General features: G+C 35.2%; 1 protein-coding gene across 1 annotated transcript in view; it reads left to right on the plus strand.

Moving 5' to 3' along the window:
• SGCZ (sarcoglycan zeta) overlaps positions 1-26,720 on the plus strand; it is a 464,355-nt gene that overhangs the window by 425,293 nt on the left and 12,342 nt on the right. Inside the window, exons 8-9 of the mRNA XM_066996283.1 lie at positions 7,166-7,289; positions 18,960-20,577. Coding sequence (XP_066852384.1) covers positions 7,166-7,289; positions 18,960-19,154 — 319 coding nt within the window. The 3' untranslated portion in view covers positions 19,155-20,577. The remainder of the gene's footprint in view (positions 1-7,165; positions 7,290-18,959; positions 20,578-26,720) is intronic.

Raw genomic sequence — 26,720 nt, forward strand, 5'->3', positions numbered from 1 at the left:
TCTGATTCTTTCTGAAATGGTACTTGCCCTAAAAAAAGTGACAAAGTAAACTCACCAAACCTTTTGTGAATTCCTATATTTTTTTCTTAGCTGGAGTGTTTTGTTCTTGGGCTGTTCAAGCACAGTCCAAGAACTAGCCACTGGAGGGTGCAATCCAAGCTTTCTGCTGTGCGTAAGCTGCAAAGGTTGAAACTGACTTGACAAAGGAATTTCAGCAGAATAATTTTTCATATGAGATGCAGTTTCATCAAGATGTGAAACAGAGCTATGTCCAGTTTACCTCAGCTAAACTATAGCCACTTCTATCGGCTTACGGCTTTGGGGGGAAATAATAATAATAATAAAAATACTATTCAATAAATAAGGTTGGTCTGGGTTGTCACTTCCAAATCATATGTCAGCCAGTGCTCATGTGTTTCCAGTTGTTCCAATAGCCGTGTTTGTTTTTTTCAGCCTCTCCCAGGCTCTTTACGTTCAGGTCTTACTCTTGACAGCTACTTGAGAATTATCTGTGGGCATGTTGTTCTATCTCTTTCTGACAAGATTGATTTCTATTTTAAGAAAATATATTCTGAAAGACAACTCATGTAATGAGACTATTTCTGGAAAGAACATAAACTTTATGTAATAATGTTTAAACACAGGGGCAGCAGAATGGCAGGGCACACGTAGAAGGGATTTCAGCTCAGAACAAAATCAAAGATTATGGGAAGGAGAATGCCTTGGGTGGAGTAGAGATAGCTCTAAAATGTCAGGGCTATGAGGAGTCCTTTTCTCATGTATTTGCTTAAGGAACTATCGAGGCTTGTCTCATATGCATATCTTTGTCCTACAGCCTGAAAATTTAGACTGTCAAGCAAGTTGTGGTATTTCTCTAAGAAACGAAAGCTCCCATTCTAATCCTTACATTTCAGTTAATTGTCTGGGTTTTCAAAAGTTTGAGTTTTAGTGAACTCTGGAATGCATGACTTTTTAGTGCCAAAGATTCTAGTTAGGTTTTTGTTTTGTAATGTTTTAATATCACTTCTGATTTTGATACGTTCCCTATCTTTAGCTCTTCTGGCTATGGCCTCACCCACTTTAAGAAACAAGCGTGCATTAAGTTCTCTTTAACTTTCCTCGCATCACCTGTTTATTTTGTCAAGCTCTTGCTTTAAACATTTGCTCTCTCTAACCCTCCTTACCTTTCCTTGATACTGCTTTACTTTTTCTAGTCCTTTAATAAGTCCTTTAGTAAGGCTTTTGACACCGTTCCCCACAACATTCTCCTCAAGAAACTGACTGCTCGGGGCTTGGACTGGCGTACGCTTCGCTGGGTTAGAAACTGGCTGGATAGCCGGGCCCGGAGAGTTGTGGTGAATGGAGTCAAATCTGGTTGGAGGCTGGTCACTAGTGGTGTCCCCCAGGGCTCGGTACTGGGGCCGGTCCTCTTTAATATCTTTATCGATGATCTGGATGAGGGCGTCCAGTGCACCCTCAGTAAGTTTGCAGATGACACCAAGCTAAGTGCGTGTGTCGATCTGCTCGAGGGCAGGAAGGCTCTGCAGGAGGATCTGGGTAGGCTGGAGCGATGGGCTGAGGTCAACTGTATGAAGTTCAACAAGGCCAAGTGCCGGGTCCTGCACCTGGGGCGCAACAACCCCAAGCAGAGCTCCAGGCTGGGAGATGAGTGGCTGGAAAGCTGCCTGGCCGAGAAGGACCTGGGAGTATTGGTTGATAGTCGGCTGAATATGAGCCAGCAGTGTGCCCAGGTGGCCAAGAAGGCCAACAGCATCCTGGCCTGTATAAGAAGCAGTGTGGCCAGCAGGTCTAGGGAAGTGATTGTGCCCCTGTACTCGGCTCTGGTGAGGCCGCACCTTGAGTACTGTGTTCAGTTTTGGGCCCCTCGCTACAGGAAGGACATGGACGTGCTCGAGCGAGTCCAGAGAAGGGCGACCAAGCTGGTGAGGGGTCTGGAGAACAAGTCTTACGAGGAGCGGCTGAGGGAGCTGGGATTGTTCAGCCTGGAGAAGAGGAGGCTCAGGGGCGACCTTATCGCTCTCTACAGTTACCTTAAAGGAGGCTGTAAAGAGGTGGGGGTTGGTCTGTTCTCCTACGTGCCTGGTCACAGGACGAGGGGGAATGGGCGAAAGTTGCGATGGGAGTTTTAGGTTGGATGTTAGGAAGTACTTCTTTACCGAAAGGGTTATTAAGCATTGGAACGGGCTGCCCTGGGAGGTGGTGGAGTCACCATCCCTGGAGGTCTTTAAAAGACGTTTAGATGTAGAGCTTAGCGATATGGTTTAGTGGAGTACTTAGTGTTAGGTCGGAGGTTGGACTCGATGATCTTGAGGTCTCTTCCAACCTAGAAATCTGTGATTCTGTGATTAATAACATCACTGAAAAAGATTTTTCAATGCCATTTTATTCATTTCTTTTCCTCCTTGGTAACTAATATTTTTGTATTCTCAGATGCGATTCTGCATTTGCCAGTGTCAGGAAATTGTTTTTCTGATTTATCTATGTCACATAAAATTGAAATACTCTGTTATTTTGGGTGTTGCTGTGATGATGCAGGATCACTGAACTGAAACCAGTGCCATGTACAGGGCAATTAGAACTTAGATTTGAGCCCAGTGTGGTGATTTCTGGGCTGAGAATTTCAGGAGCTATAATAAGGTCATGCTGACACATGCCACAGTCAGTGACATGCAAAGCAGAGACATAACATCAAATGTTTACTGAATGCTGTTTTGATTTAAATCAAGAAGGTTTCTTCTTTATAAGTGTATTGTTCATAAGTTGTTAGATATTGAAAAAAAAAACGTATGTTGGTATTTACTGGTTTGTGCTGTTACCTACTCCATAAAACATTTTTAAGGCTCTTGCTGTGAAGTCACAAAATATACAGAGCCAAACTGTTCCCTTAAAGGTTCGTTTCCCAGATAAAGAGAGCTTCACATGAAGATATGAGAATTTCGCCTTCTGATAAAGGATACCTGATGATCAGTGAACAATATTAAAGACTCCTGAGACCTGTACATCTTCCATTGCATTTCCATAAAAACCTTGATTTCTTCCTGAAAATACAAACATTTGGTTAAAAACATTGGAATGCAACAAGCTTCTGAAAAAATAGCTCTTCTAGCAGTGAATCACATGCACTTTGTGGAGGAAGTAAATGTATCAAAAATATTTTTAATCATGTATAAACATGGTAAGGGCATATATATATAATCTTGTAAATAGTATGAGATTGAAATGAATGAATAAAAATCTTATTTTAATAGCATTTCCATTGTGATGTCAAATGCCGCTAATCAAGGATTCTCTGACTGAATAGTTTCAAAATCTAATAAAAAAGGGCTTCTAAGTTTTTTGTCATCATGATCATAAAAGTCCCTGGTTATCCTTTGCATACATTCTTGGAGTATGCAGCACACTTTCCAGAAAATGGACTGACTGAAAATTCTAATTTTATCCAACACCCTCAATGTTCAGTGGACAGGGTCTCTTGGTCTTACTAAAGGACTCTTTTTGGCTTCAAAGTTTTCTTGAGCATTAGGACAGCCAGACATTCTTTTCATAATAATAATAATAAATTTTAAAAAAAAGTATTTAAAATTGTTTGAGGCCTCTGGAGAACTACATTTTCAAAATTATTTTGTAAAAAAATCTTAATTCTAATTTGGAACAAAAAAAATTCATGGAGAAAAGGATTCTGTGCTGTTTTGGGGTCTGGAGTGTTCTTTTACAAATAAGAAGCAGGAAGAGGGATAGGTAGAGGTTTGAATCAACATTATTGATGTTCTCTCTCTGCAGCACGTCCCACAATCCACCACAGCTCTTTACCTACAGTCCAAAAGACTAGAAGACTAGTCTCACAGTTATTTTAATTGAGAGAAATCTACAAAAGAGTTATCAAGTCAGTGTGTGGGTTTTCCACGTTTTTATATGTGAAAAAAAAAACTTTTTTTTTTCCTTTTAAATGTTAGGATTCCTATGCTGACTGAAAAACAAACCAATAAACAAAAAAAAAAAAATCAAAACACCAAGGTATGTTGGCAAGTTCGTCATATGTAAAAGTTAAATATTTCAAAGTATTGATATATTTCTTGACCCTTAAATGTCAAGATGTAAGTATAGGGGAAATGGGCACCTGCTTTATATGTTCATTCTCTAGTTGGCAGCATAGTTTTTAATCCTCCTTTTTGATTATAAATTCCAGATTGCTAGAGGTTCATATTAGTCATTTAGTCATTAGTCAATAAATAGCATGGACTGGATAGACATGAAACAAATAAATTATTTACATTTGCACAGGGGAATCTTCTATTGCCTTCTATTTTAGGAAATACCTTTTGCTAGCCAACAGAGAAAAATTAACATAGATTAATTATATCCCCTGTGACTTTGAGGGATGTGCAAGATGTAAATCTAAAATATTTCTTAAAACCCAAAGTGACTTTTTTTTTTAAATTATTTTTCTCTAATACAATCTAGGTCATCTTGTAAACAGAAATTAACAAATGAAAAATAAATGTTTCTGCATTTCTGATTAGAAATATTTTAGTACCTTCAAAGCAATATATTCAAAATATTTGAAAAGTTTCCTTTTTTAGCAATAATACTTTAATGAATTCAACTCAAATTCATACAGCTTTGATCCTCTGAAATTCATCTTTCTTCACAAATTAACCATTGATAATTAAAAAGAAAAAAGCCCTTCTCCACTCTGGATAGATCTGTATCCATCACATTGAATTGACAGAGAATTGACGATTATATTATTTTAAACCTTGTATTAAAATTCTTTTAATCTTTCCCAGTGTTGTAGTTTCTGTTTAATAATAACACTAGTTACTTTCTCCATCATAGCTATTTGTGTTTTCGGGAAGAAATATTGTATGAATAGGATTCACTTGCAGAAGTAAATGCCACTGTGACAGGCCATCAGTAAATCTGAAAGGAAAGCAAATTCTTGGTATGCTATTCTAAGGCACTTTTTCTTGGAGGGATGAATATCAGATGAATGCAGAGTGTTAAAATAAGTTTTTAGTAGAGATTAAAGCTTTCAGAAATATGACAAAAATATTATAAAGAAGCCACATATCAAATATAATTTATCTCAAAACATTGAGGAAATAATTTCTCAGCATATAGGTTTTTGCATTTCCAGTAGCACACTGTACATTGCACAACTAAGTAACTTTTCAGATGTAGATCATCTGAAGAATAATGACAAGAAAAAAACATTAGTAACTGTAAAACAGATGCAGGTGCTCATTTTTACTAATAGATGAGTAGTGTTTTTAAAATTACTTTTCTGATCATCAGCCATTCACTGACATTTCTAGCACTTTATTTTGCTAAAAAATCCTGCCTGAAAAAGAAACATCTTCTCTGGAGTATCTATAAGTCTGATATAAACAACAACTTCTCAATTTCAGAAATTAATTTTCCAAATGTCTTCATTTTAAACAAATTGGAAGTCATTTAAGTTAATGTAGTTCATAAAAAACAACGATGAAACTAGAGGAAACAACTCGACTATACACTGTTGTGTTTTGAAAAGAAAAAAAAAGTTTATTATTCAAACAAAATTATAGCTTCTTGAATGACATTCCAAAATGGATTTTTATTATCCTCCTGCTGGAAAATTTCCGTCAGGTCTAAGAATGATTTTGATGTTATGAAAACAGAAACATTTATGGCATAAATTCAATGTAATAAATGTAGCTAAAGAGCAGTTTTATCCTCATTATTACAGAATGGGAGCCAAAACTGGGAAATATTAAGAATTTGGGAAATTAGTTCATAAATCACAAAAATACGTTGCTGAAAATTATGGAATAGAAGTATCTAATCATTTATTATTTATGCAATTCAATTTCCTTTGAAATTAAAGGTAGAGCTTCATGAAGCCAACACAGTACTTTCAAAAACCTAATTTCTAAACATTCTGTAAGGAAAGGCACAGTATCTAAATGCCTGTTTTGTTATTGTTGTTTTGTTTTTTTTGTTTGTTTTTGTTTTGTTTTTGTTTATTTGTTTGTTTTTTTTCATTAGAGTGCTAAATTACTCTAGGTTTACTGAAGTAGGATCTGTGCAGTTCAAAATTGTATGCTGACCGGATTGCATTGACTAAATTCTCATGGAACAAACTTACCAGCTTTCTCCATTGTGCTCACCCTTTCAGCAAAGTTCAAACTCACATTTTAGACACACCGCAACAAAACAATGCTTGTTGCATAATATGCAATTTGTACATAATTAAGTGTTCTTGATTTATGGCCATGGTAAAAAATCAGAGCTGATAACAGGAAATCAGATGTGCAGTTCTGTTTCTCTGTATTGGAGTTATTTGTTATTTTGTAAGGGGCAGCATTCTGTAATACTTTCCACAGAACCCAAATGAAAACTAAGCTCTCTCTTTGAATGTTATTTTGTTGTTGTTGTTGTTTGTTTGCTTCCAGCGTATGCATTTGTTTTCTAAAAGATTTAGCAAATTCCTAATTAATTAACTTATTAATTAATTAATTCTGCTGTCTTATAGCCATCAGAAGTTCACATTAGACCCCCACCTGAAAAACACTGACGTTCATGGTTAAATAATTTATTATATTTCGATTCTTCACTGGCATAAAGAAGCACAAAAAACTTCTATTAACTTCTCCCCACACAGTGTCAAAAAAAAAAAAAAGGAAAGAAAAGAAAAGAAAAGAAAAAGGCTTAACATGTACAAAATACAGATTTTTCTACTGCTCCTATGTATGTGTATCCTATGTATGCTTTTATTTTTTTATATAGGTACCCACAATTAATGTTCTGCTCTTATGTGAACTTTGCTTTTAATAGTCTCATTTAGTGCTACCAAATAATTTTTCCTTTTTTTATCCCATTGAGTGTGAGTGACATGTAGCAAACAGAAATATTTCACAGACACCATCTTGGTGACTTACTTTTCATGCAAATGGGGCATTTTGGTTTCAAAATATATATATACATTAGAGAGAACAGCTATAGAGAACAGTGAGAGAATTACATGTAAAATAACTGACTTCTCTACCTTTCAAAATACATTTCTATCTACAAGCATTGTGAAACTCTAGTTTTTAGGACCAGTTGTTTTTTTCAGTGGTTTGATTCAGTGCATTTTTTCTCAATGGTTGTTTTTGTCTTTCAGACTTGAATCTCCCACTAGATCCTTGGTGATGGAAGCACCCAGGGGAGTGCAAGTCAATGCAGCTGCAGGAGACTTAAAGGCCACATGTAGGAAAGAACTGCACTTACAGTCTACAGAAGGGGAGGTAAGCTCAGCTGGTTGAAAAATGTTCTACGTCGTCTCTGCCAAGCATAATACAAATAATGGAAGGGTAGTTTATTCAGCAGCACAGTAAACATCACAAAAAATGTTCTGCATTTGCCTACATTAAAATCATTTTGGTTTGGCATGTTCAGTTATTATTACTTATTTGCTTTTTGCAAATATTTGATTCATTAAATTTCATTCACATTGAAAAAAGTTAAATAGATGTAGATAAAAATATTTTTTACTATATCAGTCAAGAAAAAGGCTACCCAGTCCTCCAGCTTCTCCCTGGGACAGAGATCTCTAAGTGTTGGTGGTAAAATGTTATTTTGGATGAATCTGACAAAGTAAGAGAGAGAGAAGTTTGGATTAATTTGTTCTAATACCTTATTAAACTATGATACAGTGTTTCAACAAATCTGCTCTACATGCTGCTTATTTATTCTTTAACTGTTAATATATCTGAAAGAGAAAGAGTACTTCAATGGACTGTTCACTGTATGGTTCCATCAGTATCAGGATCAACTTGACAAAAGATTTTGTTATAGATTCCTCATGTGTAAACCTATATGAAATCATGAAAACACTGTTGAATTGTGTCACTGTTTTGTTTGCCAATCCATGAATGGCAGAAATGCAGGAAACATGACTCATATGAGTCCTTTCATCTTCATTCTTTAAAATGATATAAGGACCAAGAAGAAAAAAAAAAAAAAAAAAAAAACACCTTGTACAAGTCTATCAAAGGTTCCCAGTTTCTTATTAGACGCTTTGGAGAAATATATAAATTTTTATTGTTCTCAGTGAAACTTGCCAGGTTACTGCACTTTTGGAAAATTGGATGTTTAATGTAAATATCTAACTGTGAATGGAGTTCTTTAGAAATTTTTTGCTTTTTGTTTTCGTATTTTGTATTTTCTACCAAATGTTCCCAGATGCAGCTACCCAAATAAGCCTCAACAAACAAAAAGAGCATTCACATCTGTGACGGATAATCCCCTGCAATGCACACTCTTTGCATTGCAGTGTAAACAGGAACATTTTTGCCGATATGCTGCATCAAAGACCTACTTTGATAACAGTTTTCTATTGATGCAAGTACCTGTCCTGCATAATTAAAGCACAATATTTTCCTAATTGACAGTCTCAAATGCTATATTAAAATACCATATGCTGCATCTTATTTCTGAGTTGCTATAAGAGCTCTTCGCACAATCCCTTATCTTTACTTACCACCTCTTTAAATAGGAAGTCTCTGTTACTGTTTCCTAAAGTAGCCAAGCTATCATTAAGGAGAATCAAACTCTCTCTCATTGGTAAATTGAGGAAGAAAATTTGATTAAATAAAGGGAGGGTCCTCCTTCACCCTTGTGTTTTCTGTGCACAGTTTTATTGCAGGGGTTCCAGCTTCCCATTCCCCTCCATAAATCCATACCTGGCCCAACCTAGTATGTTTCCTGCATTAATTACAAATTTTGTTCACATAGAATTTTTCTAGAATCGATTTCTTTGTTCTTTCTCTTCATGATTCTATGATATTTCCCTTTAGAAAAGTAATACTCAAATGAAAACGAAAATAACCAGAAAGACTTTTACTTTCAATTTCCCATGATCTCTGAAGCAATGGTTGTATCTTTAATGTCTTGGTTTAGCACCATGGATCTCTATGTTGCTTTGTACAAACGTTTAATCTGGAGATTCATCAGGTATTTTTGCCTGTATCAAAGCTCTGAGTGTATTGCATGACTGCTGATTTTTCTTAAGTATTTACTACAACTCACTGAAAATGTATTTGGAAATAGTGTCCTTTGACCTCAGTTAGTCTTTAACAATAGAAATCCAAGAAAAGTTAAAATGACCATGTTCTGACTGTATTTGTATTATCAAGAACTGGAATTCAGTTAAGTATTAAATTCTTTACGGAAAAAATAATGATAGTATAAAGCAGGCTTTGCTGAACTTCATATTAAAAATATTTTTTATATTTCTGGACATGGTAAGACTGTACGTCTATGTGATTTCCAACATACATGTTAGATTGATAGATTTGAGAAAAGAAGCTACCAACGTTTCCACACCCTTTTCCAAGTAGTTTTTGTCTGAAAACACGTATCTGAGAAAGTTCAAGGTGTCTGACTATCTCTTCAGTACTGACAGTTCCAGCAAGATCTTTAAAAGAACAGTCCCCTAAAGAGAGAAATTCCATCCTGAGATCTTACCAATGCCTTCATAGTCTACTGTTTTGTCTCTTAACCTGGAGAGGGTCAGAGGAAATTGCAGAAACACTGTGGAAGGCATGTGATAAGCTTCCACAACATCACTGATTGTGCAAGGTTACCATAACCACTTTAGGGTATTACAGCCTGGTGTGAGGAACCTTGTGTAAAAATCTGATGGACAAATGTCTATAACAACGTACTGATTGGAGTCAGTGCTTGAAGCCCAACAGATAACATCACAGATTGGTAGGCAATGTGGAAAAAAATGTAAGGACTTTACCATATCCAATTATTAAGAAAACATTCTAAAACAAAACAAGGTATCTGTGTCAAAAAATAACCTTCATTTTAGCCTGAAAATGTATGCATTATCAGTTAGGTTTCTTTCATGAAGGAATGAATGTTGTCTTTGTGAACTGGATCTGGATAAATGAACCATATGTGTGCTAAGATACTTTTTCTACTAGAAAAAATACATTTTTGTATTATTTCCATACTAGTCAAATACTTTAACTTTTCCAAGCTTATTCCATAAGGCATCAGATACATGAACTGATATTTTCTTTCTATAGCATAATTATTACCCTATCATGCCAGGAAATATTTATGTCGAATCTGGAATCAATCAGTTTTAGCCATGTAGAAGAACATTATGAATTTACTTTGGATTAGTCTATGAAACATATATTTTCCTTTTACTTAAGAATAATTTCAGAATATTTTTTTGAAGAACATAAATGTTTACAAAATAATTTTCCTGTAGTCTTATTTCTCATGCAGTATAATCTTTGGCCTCCCACATCACAAACTGAAAGCCTGTGAAAGCATTCTCAGTTCTGCTGCTTGATACATTTTCTTTTTATTTACTGCAGTATTATAATAATCCTTTTAGTCATATTATGCATTATAATGCATGATCTCAGACTGAATACTGGGGGCTGTAATTTCTATTCAGATTCTGCTGCCCTTTATAAAGCTCTTGAGCTGCACCCTTGCGAGTCAAGGCATCAGCAGAATCCTTTGATTCAATTATAGCTTGGCATTTAATTGTGAACTATGTATTATTCTATAAATAAACGATAACCAATGGTTTAAAGCAGCAATCATTTACAAGCAAAATGCAATGTAAAGCTCCAGGCTCTAGCTGAATCTATTGGTTCACATAAGAAGAAAAAGAACATTTATTGTCTGGAAATTCAGTATAATGACTGCTAGTTGGCTACTGCTTCTTTCACATATAAACACATTGCAAAAGTACAGATCAATTTTAAATTCTGTAGATACTAGATTTTGCTCAACATAAAAATCTGCAGAGCTGTACCTGAAATACATTATGATGTAATGACAACATGCTTAAATGATCATATGATACTGTTCGCTGATTGGTCCAGCTACTAATTTTAAGGGTTTTTAAATACATCACCCTTTGAAGGCAAAGGCTGTTAACTAGCCTCAGCTCTTCTGAGGGTTGTGCAGCTGCTATGTAGTTTTGCAAACAGTTTCCAGGTAAACTAAGCTCTGAATTTTCATCGCATCCCATTGATTAGCAAAGACCAAGTAAATAAAAGGAGAAAGATGTACTGAGGTTTCTCATTTTTTTATAAACATATTCGTATTAGTAACCCCGTCTGTGACTTTCCTCCTATTTACTTCTTTATCCTCTTTTATTTCTCTGTCAGATTGCATTCATTCATTGCATGGTTTGTGGACGATATTTGGTTGCTTCTAGCATAACGAGAGTGATCCCTTGGCAAGGCTTATAGCTGTCATGTTAAAGTGAGCAATACTCTTTAACAGAAAAAGTTTACACAAAATCAGTGTACTGGACAAGAGAGAAACCAAGTTTATATTAACCATTTGAGTGCCACTCTAGCATGCACCCAAGATTCTTTTGTAGGGGCAACAAACACGTTAGTACTAGCTTTCACTATATAATCCCATCCTGTTCTTTTAAGTCCAAAAGATATATTTAATACAGAGATTAATATTTAACAAAAGTTAAATCTTCACTTTTAAATCCAGCCAACAGTACTGTTTTAAAGCTTTGGTTTGGGTGTTTTTCAGTTCTAAAACAGAAAATATATATATATATATTTAATTAAATAAATAAACTGAAATGGAATTACCTTTCTGCAAGCCATTTGCAATGAATATGGAGGAATGACCAATCAACGGCAACAACATTTCCCAAATTGGTTCAGTTCAGCTCAGTTATATTTGCAAAAACAAATTTAAGTGCTTTATATGGATGAAGTGAGTACAGTAAGAAATAAGCAATGGTATGCAGTAGAGCTTGAAGATCCAGTTAATTCATAAAAATGTCTAGCAATTGTGCTGCATTTTGTTTTCAAAGTCCTTTTTTTGTTAGTATTAACCAGTTAACTTGTGACAGCTGTCTGCAAGGAAGATGATTAGTGAAAATGAAAAGAAAATTCTCTGATTTTTTTAATAATTAATTTCTATGGAAAGAAGGGTTTCAAGACTTCTATAAAGCTATTTTGACAGGTATTTAAAAATATTAAAATGGCATGTTATTTTTAAACAATATTTAAAAGCTTTTTATGTTTAAGTAAATTTGCAGTAAAAAACTTCATGTTGAAATCTATAATCAAAACGTTCTGAAACTACAAAACCAAATGTGTTTTAATTAACATCACCCATTTTGAACTGCTTGTCCACAAGCAAATTTAGAAGACCAACACCACAAGCAATTTTATTAGAAAGTGAAAAAGTAACAATGAATAATTTATTTTATAAATGAAACATTTTCCCATGAATATCACATTTTTATCTAGTTCTGATTTGCATGGTAATTAATTAATAAGATTTTGTACTCATTAAACTGAGCACAAATATTCCAAATACATGTCTTTCTCTTTCTGCTTTGTCACAAAGAAGTCACATCTGTCCCACATAAATCATATAGAAGTCACATTTAATGAAATTGCAAAGACTTCTAACATCATTTAGATTTTGATTCTGGGAATTGTTGCGTATGAGACAATCATTGACATACCATAAGTGCTGGAGCTTGTAAACTTCTACTGGTCACCATTCACAACAACCCCATTTAATCACCCTTGAAATTGAAAGAATAAATATACTGGAAAGTTTCTGCTTCTGTAGTCACCAATATAAATTGCAGTGGAGTTATAACTCAAATGATGCAATATATGCAAAACATAAATTCTTCCATTCTCAGAGCAGCTATTATACAATAGTACATTTAACATATATATACATTAGTTTTCAAATCACTTGCGGTTGGCAGTGATTCCAGGAATACTATCAAGTAGGGAACTGGAGCAGCGTTAACAAAAGATGGCTCTGTCAAGGTGTGTCATGTATAATCTTGAGACAGAGAACATTCACTACACCAGACCACACTTTGGCCTAAAGCTCTACTTGGTCTTCTGGTCAACTGATCATACTTCTGTAGAGAATGCATTTTCAATAAATGGATTGTACTAGATCTTTTGGCCTTCTCTGAATATTTAGTACATCCAGTTTCATCACATAGTAGTCATAGTAGTCATCACATTCATTTCAGTGTTTACCTGTTCCATAATAGAATTAATTGTTAAGACAGTTCATTGTTAATATATGGTTCCAGATATTGTGCCAGCATATGTTTAGACTTAACAGTATATATGCTATCAAGTTAATAGTTCTTTTTCTCAAAGTTCTCTTCAGATTTAATGGAAGGTACTTTAGGTGAATTATTTTTAAACAAATGTCAAAAGCACAGGTAACTACTAGAACAAATGGCCAATACGAACTAAAGTACTGCAGTTTATCCTGCACTTCATCTTCAGCTTGAATTTGAAAACATATCAGCAAATGAGAAAAAGTAGTTAGGAGTCTAGTGACCCAATCTATATAATCATATTTCTATGTATGCTTCCAATAGCATATGCAGAAGAGCAAAAAGACTAGACAAAAATCTTGCGTTGTTGTAATTCAAATTAATTCTGAAGAGCCTAATAGAATCCAAATGGTTTATGTAGTGAGATCTTATTGCACTGTCTCTTCATACTGGATGATGAACACCAACCTGTCAGCTTTCCTTCTTTCACATTTCCCCCTGTTTTCTGCCATTTCTTACCCACACTAGCTCTCAGTATGCCTTGCAGCTCTCTAACATTATCTGTCTAGTCTGACCATACTTAAATACAGAATTTTTTTCAGTATTTATAAATCCTAGCTCTTTAATTTGGGTGTACTTAAGCTATCATCTCCTCTATTGTGAGGATGGGACCTCCTGTATTGTGAGGTGAGGACCAGGGAGGTGATTGTTCCCCCGTCCTCTGCTCTGGTGAGGCCGCACCTCAAGGACAGTGTTCAGTTTTGGGCCCCTCAAGACAAGAAGGACATTGAGGCCCTGGAGCGTGTCCAGAGAAGGGCTACGAAGCTGGTGAAGGGCCTGGAACACAACTGCTATGAGGAGCAGCTGAGGGAACTGGGGTTGTTTAGTCTGGAGAAGAGGAGGCTCAGGGGAGGCCTTATTGCTCTCTACAACTACCTGAAAGGAAGTTGTGGGGAGCTGGGGGTTGGCCTCTTCTCACAGGTAACTAGCAATAGGACTAGAGAGAATGGCCTCAAGTTGCACCAGGGGAGGTTTAGGTTGGAAATTAGAGGACATTTCTTCTCAGAAAGAGTAGTCACGCATTGGAATGGGTTGCCCAGGGAGGTGGTGGAGTCACTGTCCCCAGGGATGTTTAAGAAAGGGTTGGATGTGGTATTTAGAGACATGTCTTTGTGGGTAATATTGGTGGCAGGGGGACAGTTGGACCAGATGATCTTAAAGGTCTTTTCCAACCTTTATGATTCGATGATATAATCAAGGACCCAGTGGAGAACTTTTATAAGATGTGGCTTGTATGAATATTGGATTCTTTACCTCATGCCTATATCATGCCTGCTGAAAGGTCTCTCCTTCAATTATTTTATTTTTATTTTTTTGGTAGATATTTATATTTTCTGACTTGTCTTCCTGTCCTTCTCCTTGTCATTGTTCAGATAGGTTAACAGCACAGCCTGATGAGCAGATGACTTCCAAATCTCAGTTAATAAATATCACAGTCACCTTTGAAGTTCTAAACACTTGCACAAGGCACAGGCTAGGGCTAAGTAGATTTGCCAGGTTAGTTAGTTAGTCTTTGACATTTCTTTGAAGATACATATGCTTACAGTCTTTTACATGTTCATATCTGCCAGTCAATAGCACTATCATTGCAGAGGCTTCTGCTAATCTGTAGAAATTACTGATTGCAAGCATTCTAAGTAGAGAAACCAAACAGTTGTACATCCGTTGCCATTTCATATAATACATCTTGATACCTTGCTACAACTGTCAACTCTTTTTCCAAAATACAGAACAGGAAATACTAAAATAATCTAATGAATATTTCATTCTAACTTCCTTAGAAATAGAAATAAATAGGTTCATTCTTCTGCTTCTTTCTCAACATCTTTGTTTCTCTCATACATTACTGCTACAGGCCTGATGAAAATCAAAGCCTGTGTGTAAAATGTGCAAGATGAAATTCCTCAAGATCCATATTAGATAGCATAAAATACATGTAAAAAGAGTACAGTTTTTCCATTCCTTTCACACACACTATAGCCTTATTCCGTTCACTATTTTAGTTAATCAGAAATCAGGTCTATTTAAAACAAGTATAATAACTAACATCTTTTTCTCATTCTTAAGATACACAAAATAAAGCAGGGATTTAGGATTTCTAAAACTAAAGTATACAGGGGGAATGATCCTGCTAAATGCTCAGCTTTCTAATATGAAACAGCATTTCTCAGAATAGCTGCTGCCTTTTCCATTTTGTACTTTCTCAATCAGTCTCCCACAATGTTTCAAGAATGGATAAAAGTTTTGGTTTTATCCTTTCATATTTATCTGCTGAGGTGTGAGAGTCTCAGGAAGAGCATGACGGGTTGGCATAGCCTTGATGTATATGAAGTATTATATAGCTTATCTCGTACCTTTCACAACACAAAAGATTAGAGAAACACCATGTATATAGGCACTTCCCTTAGCTACTAGCAACAGTGTTCCCTGGGAACGTAACACTCATCATTTTTTTGTCTTGCCACTTCCCTTCTCTTCAAACACCTCATAACAGCGGGCAGAAAAGGGTATGTAGCATAAGTTTTTTTGATGTTGGAAGATATTTCATCCATGAATTTCAGTTTTTAGCAAAAGATAGAAGGGGAGAGGCTATATCCTCAAACATGGACATCTGAAATTCCTTATATAGTGGGCTTCTATGCTGAAATATTTGGATCCCTGCTTAACTAATAGATAGCAATGTCGCATCTGCAAATTTAGTCTTTTATGTAAATTTAGTCTTTTATTTTAGTCTTTTATCTGTAAATTTAGTCCTTTAACATTGACCTTTTAACCTTGACTGCATATGTACACAGTAGGTTTTAATGCTGCCTTTTAGCCACCTTTATTAACCCTCTTCATCTTGGGCTTTCCCAGCGATTTGCTATAGGAGTCTGTTTAAATTGCACAGCCTTCCCAGGTTTCTGCAAAGGCACGGGGCTTGTCAGACTCACTGCAGCAGATACACCCTCACAAGAAGTCACATCAGTTTCTCTCAGATACTGTACCCCAGATGTTGTGGGATGCTTGCTGGGACAAGATCTTTGAGATACCACTCAAGATTATGGCAGCAGAAAAATCTGAATTTCATCTGTATCACAGTGTGTAATTTGAAAGCACCAATAGAAATGCATGCACAGCTATGCTTGAAAATATAATTTAAATTAAGGAGCAAAATAACTGAGCATTGTATTGCAATGCACAATGGAGCAAGGCCCACTGGATTAAAGCCTTAGAGCAGTACAGTACAGAACATCTGTAATTAGGGGTTGCAGAATTGTAGCTGTCCTGATGTAAGAAAACATATAAGATTAATGAGTTCATAGAATAAAAGATAATAAAGTTCAAAGTGACTGAAAGATTTTGATCTTCTAGCCTGTTCTCTGGCATAACGTCCTCTCCCTTTTCTTTTTTTTTTTGTGAATAAATTCATTTGAATCAAGACACGTCTTTTAGAAATCATTTAATTTAGATTTATATATTCCTCAAGCACCATGTTATCACATATATAATGTTCTAATATCTTGGTTTTTTTCTTTTTTCACTTCACAAAAAAAAATTAATAATAATAATCTTTTGCTTGCCTTCCGTGATATTCTAAGTATATTAGAGCTTACTGCAAATCAATGTTAAAAGTCCAAAAGGCTACTCAAGATCAAAAGCTGCTGATAAAAAGTATATGCCATTACTGGCTCCTGTTTAATATCTGTTTGAGTTACTGTTGAATTTGAAAGTATTTTATCGTGTTCTGACATCAGTGTTTGGTCTTTCTCCAAGTACAGAACTATGCTCTGAACACTATTCAGTATAAAAGATATGCTTATACTTACACTGAGCTTACACCGAAGAGTGTTACTGGGTTTTTATTCAATACTCTTGATAACTCCGCTATTGCTATGATAATAGTGGACTTGTTAACATTTCTTTTATTCCTGGTATGAGAATTGAAAGAGTACTTTTTATTTTCTGTAACTCCACTTGACTGACAATTATGTCTTTTGTTTCTTTGTCACATTTTACCAATTCCTAGCTTCTCGTTTGCTTTCAAATTCTTTGTTTTGCCCATCCGTTATTTTCTTATTACGCTTGCTATAGTTACTTTCACATTTGCTCCTAGCAGAGCTGAATGTTCTTCATAGCAATCTTCTTCTGGGTTATAATTCCAGTAGGACAATATTAAATTGTTCCCAACGCTGTCCACAGTTCTTCCATCTAAATTATTTCTGCTGGGCTTTTTGGCTCCTAATTATTTCAGGTTTATGAAATTGGACTTTAAAAACAACAGTGAGTGTATGCATTCCTCAGTCATATAAATTACAGAACAAATATATCAATTTGCTGTACTTCAGTATTGTAATCAATTCCTCTGTCAGTCAGGATAAGAATTAAGAAAGGCATCATGCCAAGCAGTTGTCACCTGAGCCTCATAGATTCTTCCTTCTAGTGTAAATTCCCAGCAATGACAGCATCTTCCTCTGGGGGCAGGAGGCCTTGAAGGAGTTTATATTGTTTTCAGCTACTTTGAGCTTGTCATTTACAGTGCTTCTGCTGTGAATGGTAACATGAGTGTGCACCAGTCATTCTGTAGGATTTTATCCAGTTTCCTCTCCTCAAATTGTTCCCAGCCTGCTGTCCTTCACTTCTCTCCAGCAGGGGTTCAGTAATGCTTCTGCAAATGTTTTCCTGCCATATACCACTGGTTTTGTTATAAAATAATGTTTGTTTCCTGTTGGAAACAGCAATGCATGTCATATCGTTTCAGGTTCTTCACATGCACTGCCAACAGTGTGATATAATGGTGTCAAGTTGGCTTTGTTGATTTTCAACACCTTATAAAATCAGTAGCAATATTTAAGCAATTCACCTTTTCCTGTTTCATACTGTTATATGCAGGCTTAAAGCCATTTTATTTTGGTTCATAGTCTGTACCTGAGGTAATGACTGATCTGACTTTGGCTCTCATTTACTCCTTCCATAAATAAAAAATGAACTCTAAGCAGCTGGAAGCTTATGTGTTTGTGCCAGTGGAGAACATGCATTTTTTGTGCTTTACTTATCTGATTTCATAATGATGTTTGTTCAAGACCCTGAAAATGTAACATATGTGTAAATATTACAGAACACAATACAGATAGATGAAAATTACTGGTGTTTACAGTTTAATACTGTCTCTTGTTATTTCCAATGGAAGGAGATTAAAAAAAAAAAACAGCAACAACATTTTTTAATCATATGCAATGTTCAGAAACAAATGGGAATAGCTTGATGACCTTCTTAATAAGACTTTAACCTGAAATCTTTTTTCCTCCTAATTTAGGTCAAATAAGCTCTTTATTTTGTGTGTATGACTCTGCACCCTTATTTAATTATTCTCAGAATGTAGCTATTGTTAAGCCCCTACAGTTTAGCACAGTTCAGCACATATTTCCTGCTGCTTACAAGAACACACTGGGGAATGTGCTTTAATATCACTTCACACTTACTAAAATACAAACTCTTCCAGAGCAAGGATGTGCTACTGCCATGAATGAATAAATTTTAATCATAAAATGCACAAGTGAGAATTTAACCTGTTCAAGAATATTTTCTAAATGGTTTTGTATGACACTACTTGTATCTGAATAAACATGTTGGGTGAAATATTTGCATATACCGAAGTAATGAGTATTAATGTGTATACAACTACACTGTTGAAAAACAACAAATATTGACAGCTTATGTATTTGTAAAATGCTGTGACCCTGCCTCAAAGTAAATTCTTTAAAATATATGTCATGACGCTGACAGAAATTTACTTATTCCTTTCTTTTCTTTCCTCTTGTAGATATTTTTAAATGCAGATACTATTCGCCTGGGAAATCTACCAGTGGGCTCCTTTTCCTCCTCTTCACCTAGCTCTTCAGCTCCTCGCCAGACTATCTATGAGCTCTGCGCCTGCCCCAATGGTAAACTTTATCTGTCCCCAGCAGGAGCAGGCTCCACATGTCAATCCAGTAGCAACATCTGCTTGTGGAGCTAGAAGGACTCCAATTTCTCCTCACACCAGAATAGCCTTTTGTTACTACCCCTCTGCTTCACAGTTCTGCTCGGTTTCCCTTGTGACAAGTTCGACGCTTCAAATGGCCTGCAGAGCAACTTCTTCCAGTGTAAGCAGGAATACAGCGCTGCCTTCTCTTGTGGTTTGTGTTACCACTCAACGTAGAGATGGGAGTGAGATATTCAGAAATCAATGTATTCTTCATCAGGAAACCTGGAACATAATATCACCTTTTGTCCAAAAGGGAGAATAATACAGGTGCCTTTGCTACATGAAGTGAAGCACATAGTTTTAGATTTTTGCAGGACCTGGATATGAACTGCACATATATATATACAGTACATAAACGAATTTGCCCAGAATCTGATGGTGAAATGAATTGGTTACCCCTGTATGATAAATAACTTTACTGTCTGAAAGCACAATTTTCCATTCATCTTTTTGGATGTAAACTTTTATCCCTGAATTTTAAAATTTTGAAGCATTGTGTGATGCTTGCTTTACTAAACAATTAAATTCAGTAAATGGTTTTTAACACAAAAAGAGACAGAATCCCTCCGTGAGTTTGGTTTCTTTAAAAGTGTGTTGTTACTCTTTGTCTACTAAGTCTAGGGTTTTGTACACTAGGTAAATTTTGGAAGTGCTCAGCAATATTACCTTTCAGAGTTAAAAAGACACCTGCTCTTGTTTGTCAGATCTGAATGGCCTTACATATTAATTTTGTGGCAACTGCATGTGAAGTGATTGCTTTCAGTAGAACATACAGTTTCTGGAAAAGAACAGGGTAAAGAAGGAAATACTGTTGATGTGGTTTTTGATCAGTGTGTTGCTCTTCACAAGGTAATTATAATTGGCAAATGCAAAAAAAAAAAGTCTTCAAAGGTACATCTTTTCCATTTTCTAGCTATGTCTAACTGCTGCCGTTTGAACACAGTACAAACATTAGTACTAATGCAGTGTGTAAAGCTGAGAAGCAGTGCACTAACAACTGGTACCACATTCATATTCATTATTCTCTTTTGTTTACCATCTGCTGCTAAGGTTTTCAAAGTAATAGTAATAAATATATATAAACACGCATTAAATGACATTCAGTATTAAAAAGTACATTGACATTATGCTGACTTCATCAGGTCTGAGTTTAAATTATGCAGCCCCATTTGCACTCTGAGCTCACTGCTGACTTCCTTTTCTGACAAGTTTGATGTGGGATTTCTTTCTTCTATCAATGTTCATACTTGTTTAGTTTGTTTGGTAATTGAAATCTTACAAGAAAGCTTTGGTATGCTGCTAGTAGGCTTATCACAACATTGATTAACAAGAGTATCTTGAAACTTGCAGAACCCAGGAATGTAAAACAGTATAAAAATGTTTCCCATTGTGGAAGATGGCTTGATTACATAAGGTAAGTGTGCTTTTTAATACTATTCTTTAAAATACGTCATCTACCATGTAGCTTTAGAGGCTTCTGTATGTAAGACCATCAATGTAATGACAGCTTTTGCAAGGTAACTCTGAAGTCAGGGCAAACAGTGCAAGGTGGGTATTTCTACACAGCTTTTTTTTTTTTTCTTTTGAGAAAAAAGAAAAAGAGCAAACTAATACTGTGATTACCTTTCTATTTTATTACCACCTCATCAGGTTGATTTTGTTCTCACTTCAGGTGAAATTCACTCCTGTGCAGAAGACCAGCACAAGACGTGTCCACGGCTTGACTGGTGCTTGCCTTTCCATTGGGCCTGTTCAGAGGTGTGAATTTCACTCTGTAGCGAGAATACTCTACTTGCTGTTTCTACCAGATAAAATAATAATAATAATAATAAATAATAATAATAATAATAATTTCTCTCTTCAGAAGAAGGCTATTAGGAAATAATTCATTATTTCTTTGAGAATTGTATTATTTCACTGGGAAAAAAAACAGTATTAGAAAATATTTCAAGAAAATGTATTAGAAGCCTGGGGATTCTTAGTAAGAGGGACAGAAACAGATACAAATGACAGTGGTAATAATAAGACATTTGAAAGTGTATCCGTACAATATACCCTTAAAACTATAAGGAAATAGATGCCTTTGGTGCGAGAGCACAAGAAAAAAAGGATCAATCATATTCCAGGTGTACAATATATAGATCTGTATGAGGATATACCTACATGTATTCATTATCTGTGCACACCTACAGACACTGGTTGCTTCAGTGATGAACAGAGTATAATGACTAATCTATTCAGTGAATTACATTTTTCCTTCTTACAAATCATACACAAGTAGACTAAGATTTTTTTTTTCTCCCCACTAAACCTACATGATTTGTCATGCATTTTCCATTGAGCAATTCTTATTTGTTTGCTCTTTACCTTATATGATAACTTACCTGTAGTACAGTCAAAAAAGGTTTCTGCCTTCTTTCTGGATAGACCCAAGCTTTATAAATTTTCCACAAATTTCTACAAGTCATGTAGAAAAATAAAACATATCTTTTGTAACAACTCATGTTAACAACAAGGCTGAAATAATTTACTGCTTTGTATGAGGAAAACTCAGAGCAGATGCGCAGATGGTACTTTGGACTTAAGAAAACCAAGCCAGTAAGTCCACAAAGCTCTGCACTGTCAGGATTTTCTTGCTTGGAATCATTGCATTCTGCTCGGTAGTATTTATTATACCAATATTAGTGCAAGTAAAAATAGAGCATATTTAGGAACCTTAACAACCTATGAGATAGATAGACATGTCCACCACATAAACAGTTCTCATAATGTCTTAATATTTTGGTGAGTTTCAGAACACCTATATTTTACTTTAAATCTACTGTAAGCTATGAGAAGGGGAAAAGAAAAGCTCGGTTTTCATTTTAAAGGACATTTCTAGCCCACATGATTTTTGAGTATAGGAAAAGTGATTTCAGTGCATCTAGAGAACTACAAACATCAGAACACCAAATATCTATAAGCAGTGTCATCATTTCTGAGTGGAAGGAGAAACAGATCTGGTATTTTTTAGTGTTTGGAGCTGGCAATAGTAGAGCTCTTTGATTCATAGCATGGTCCAAAAAGTGACATAGTCCAACCACGTCGTTTCAGATGGAGGGAAACTAGAAGATATCAGTACAAATGCCATGTTAAAACATGGAGCCAAAACGTAACTATTTCAGTGCTGGTGTTTTAATGCTGAGGCATAAAATAAAGGCCATTCTGTACAGAGCTATAGGAAATTTCTGGATACTTTTTGACACATTCCTCATAGATTCCTGGCCCTGTCTCCAAGTTATTTCAGTCTTTGTTGTCCATGTATAATATCTAACATTCTGGTTATGATTAAGCCCCAGCTGAAGTATCTCTAATTAGAGTGCTTATCTGAATGAAAATTTTGATCACTTATTTCAGAAAAGAGATGTCACTTCTTTTTATGGCTAAGGTAAGAGTTTCCCCATTAACAAATCACTCTGTTGTGACAATTGTAGAGAAAGATTGAAGACCTTAAGGTGTTTTTAAGCATCAATATTGGTGCACTTAAAAAAAAAAAAAAGTGGCTAAAAATGTCCCTTTGAGGCTCTTTCTAGTATATGAATACATGTATCAAATAAAGCTTCTTTTTGTACCCAAATATTTGTTTGGGAACCACTAAGATGATGTTGCAGCTGTTTGGCTTTTTCAGAGCTATCTCTATGGCAACAGCAAAATATATGAAAAGACCTTATTAAATACATGTATTTAATATATACAATAGATTTATCTTCTGTAAAAACTATCATGATATCCATGTCATAGGATACTGTCTCTTTCTTGTTTAAAAAAGAAAAATAAAAACATCAACCAACCTCTCTGAGCACTGTTAGCTGTATCGTTTTGTAATGCAGTTCATTCATTGGTTAAGTGATAAGACCAAAGACTGACACTTCTACTTTATCTAACACTATGACACTGCTGCTTCTACTAATTCTGTTGGAATGAAGAGATGACAAGTTGTAATTACAACATGAAATTGTAACATAGTTTAGATTTGTGCAGCATTTTGAGCTGTAGATTTTTCACTTTTTTCCAGGGTTTATTTTTGTTTGTTTGTTTTGTTTGTGTGTGTGTGTGTGTGTGTGTGTTTTGTTTGTTTGTTTGTTTGTCAGCATGGTGTAATTATGTTACTGTTCATACATACCAGGATCTTTCATTGTTCATAAAAAAAGCAGAGCGTGTATTCCAAAATGTGCCAAGACATTGCTTGTTTCAACTGAAGTTATACTGTTTTGCTTGCAAAACAGTGGCTTGACTGGATAACGCAATTCACTTAAAAAACATTTTAGGTACAGAGGGCTATTAAGTCTGGGTTGAAGATAGAACTACACATGTCTAGAAGAATTTTATGAAGGATGTTTAAGATATTTGGTAACTAACACCATGTATTATTTGTTGTTTTTTGTTTGTTTGTTTTAGATTCTAAACCATTGTCTAATTAAAAAAAGCAAAACACTATGGAATTACTATCGGCTGATTCACTGTAATGCATATGTAAGCTGGATCTAAGGTTAAGGGTCATATTGTTTCAATCAGTACTCAGTAAAGGTCTGCTAACCATTTTTGTTTTGTAACTTTCATGCTAATGATTTCCTTGTGTATATAATATATAAAAAGATGGGAACTATTTTCTTACACATACTATGCAATATGTTTGTAAAACTGCAATATTACCAAAATTACAAAAGCTGTGCTTTTGTACTCTGTTGCTTTATGTAAAACAAATCTTTTTTCTATTTAACAGATTGTCTGTCTTATAATTGTAGATAACATTATTCAAAAGCAGTTCACTGAAACTTTAAGATTTTTTATTTCATTTTCCTTGGATTTTTTATTTTATGCTAATAATAGCAAGGTTTTGGAAGTTGGAAATCATTTTTCCTTTGAAAGATAGAAATTTTACAGCATGTAATTAACATAGTCCATTTGAAATCTCTCCTGTATTTCTTTCATTTGATCGTAGCATTTTCACCTGGTGCTACTATATAACGATAAATAAATGTGATCTATAAAATAGGAAACATAATCAGAACTCATTTCAAGAATAATTGAATGGAAAACTTTCTAAGAGTGAGAGGAAGATGTAGGATAGCTGATAAAAAAGTGCTAGTTTTTCTGTATATTTATATTTATTTTTTGCATTTTTCTATCTAAATTAGCTGTATGGTAATGGCTTTTCTTTTCAAGTTTTTCTCCTCACACACAATATTTATTTTATTAAAGTTTTATTGCAAAAGTATTTTTGAAAACAGAAATGTAGACTTGTGTGAAGAAAACCAAAATTTAAAGACATATAGGTTTTATTTCTGCATCAGCTTTACTAAAGTTAAGACTTAGAGTCCTGCATCTCATGTACTGTAACAGTATATTACACTGCTCAAGTTCCTTTGTACCCTGTCAGAATAAACATAAGCTGTATGTTTAAACTGCACCAATTTACAAGCCACTTGGCAATTACACAGTCACGTAAAAGGTCTTGTAGTGATCTCGTCAATATGAACAAATCCTATCTACATTTAAATTGGATAGTGTGATTCTGCTAACCATGTAGCCTTGCATGTATCTCTGGCAAAAAGCAGAGTAGGCATGTGGGTGGTTTGTTTGCACTAAGCTACTTGATGCCATATTATGATTTTAGCAATATCCACAGTAGCCAAACAATAGCTAGCTGATAATGCCTAAAAAATTGTATTTTCTCTACAAGAGCAGTGGTATAGACCTATGCAGGTCCTGGTAAGCCTCATGTGACTAATACACTATAGCTGATACAGCAGGAAAAATTACTCTTAGCCATTTTATTCAGGATTGGACAAGCCCAATCCAGGAAGAGCTAAATGACACACACACACACACACACACACACAAATAATGGAAGGTTTAGTGAAAAAAAAAAAAACATAAACATTATGTTGATTCAACACAGTCCATATTAAGAATACAATTTAATACAATTTAATTTTTTGTGTAAAAATTGGGTCTCCTTTGGAACTTTGATCTTTAACCAATACATTTCTTATACAGGCCAGAACCAGGACAAGTTTCGGAACAGCCAAGGAAAAAGCATATATTCTATGCTTGGTCTGATTCAAGTCAGTGTTACATATACTACCAATAAACCGAACCTAGTTATCTGAGGGAAAAAAAATGGAACAAGAAAGTTTCCCTCAGTTTTGAGAAAACTTAAAATCTTTTAAGGGCATCTTTTAAGTTGACCCTCTGAACAAATGTCCTGCTCTTCCAATTTCTCTAGTTCTAAAGACTTTAAGTAGTTAGGCCATTTATATTATCAAAAAAGTCTGGCCTTTGGCTTAGCCAAGTTCATTGAATGCATGACTTGATCTGAGAAGAAATGGTGCCTTTTTATCACATGTATACCTCTGTGTTGGTGAGACCTGTGAGGGAGAAATTCAGCTTCCAGCATAATCTAGAGCATATTAAAGAGTAGGACTTATGCATAAGAGAATCATTCCTTAAAATCAGATATCATATTTTCTGTGCTTTATGGTACTTTGGGAGCTTGCATAGTCATTCTTCAACCCTGAGAGATCTTCATTCTAGCACAATAACCTATTTCTGAGTATTCTGTTTCAGAACAGTTCCAAAAAATGCATTATTGTTTTCTTTCCAGGTGATATTTATTCAGTTTTCTTACCTAAAATTCTGCAGCAGTTAGTGAAAGCAAAATCCTCCCCCTTGGCCGCCACCGACTCATACCTTTTCATCTGAGCTCCAGCAGTTCCCCTTAGCCTCCTTCTTTCTTCCCAAACCACAAAAGGATAGGCACCAGAAAGGATTTTGCTAAGTCTCTTTATCAGGTTCCTGTGTAACTTACTGGAACTGTATCAAAGGGGAAATTTATATGAAATAGGAAGATTATTTGCTTAGTGTAAACATAAGTTATATAAGAAGGAAACAAACACAGGTAAATATCAATTTGAGCTCAACTTACTAGACTGAACAGTGAAAGATTTGGGATTATGAAGTCCTTAGTATTTTTTTTTTCAAATAACATTTATCATTTAATGAATGTATTTAAAATACCATAAAAGAAATGTGCAAAGCATTCTATCCTATTAACTTTTTCATTTTTTGAAAATACAATAGAGAAGTAATCACTGAACTCATTGTTTCTCCCTCTCTACTAATGTATTCATTTACTTCAACAAATTTGAGCGAATAAACACAACCTAAAATGTTACATAGTGAAAAATCTAACTATTAAAAAAAAATACTAAAACCAGAATATATTGTTCTTATAGGTCATGGGTGACATTCTCATTCATCCTAGGTTCTTTTACAACAGCATGCTTTTCTGTTGTTTTGTGTGATCTTTGGGAGATTGGGAGCCCCTGATGATGAAGGAAGTACAGTGCCTATGTAGTAGCAGAACCAGCTGTGGTAGCATCTCCCACGCTTATGATGGCACTGAACAAAATGTGGGAGCACGTGCACTTATGTGAGCAGGGAGGGCCTCCTAGGTTTAGCTTTGTGAAGTCAACAGTCAGGATGCTTTCCAGCCCTGTGCTCACCAGGGTGAAT

Source organism: Anser cygnoides, chromosome 4, assembly GCF_040182565.1.
Source record: "Anser cygnoides isolate HZ-2024a breed goose chromosome 4, Taihu_goose_T2T_genome, whole genome shotgun sequence".
In the NCBI taxonomy this organism is placed as follows: Eukaryota; Metazoa; Chordata; class Aves; order Anseriformes; family Anatidae; genus Anser; species Anser cygnoides.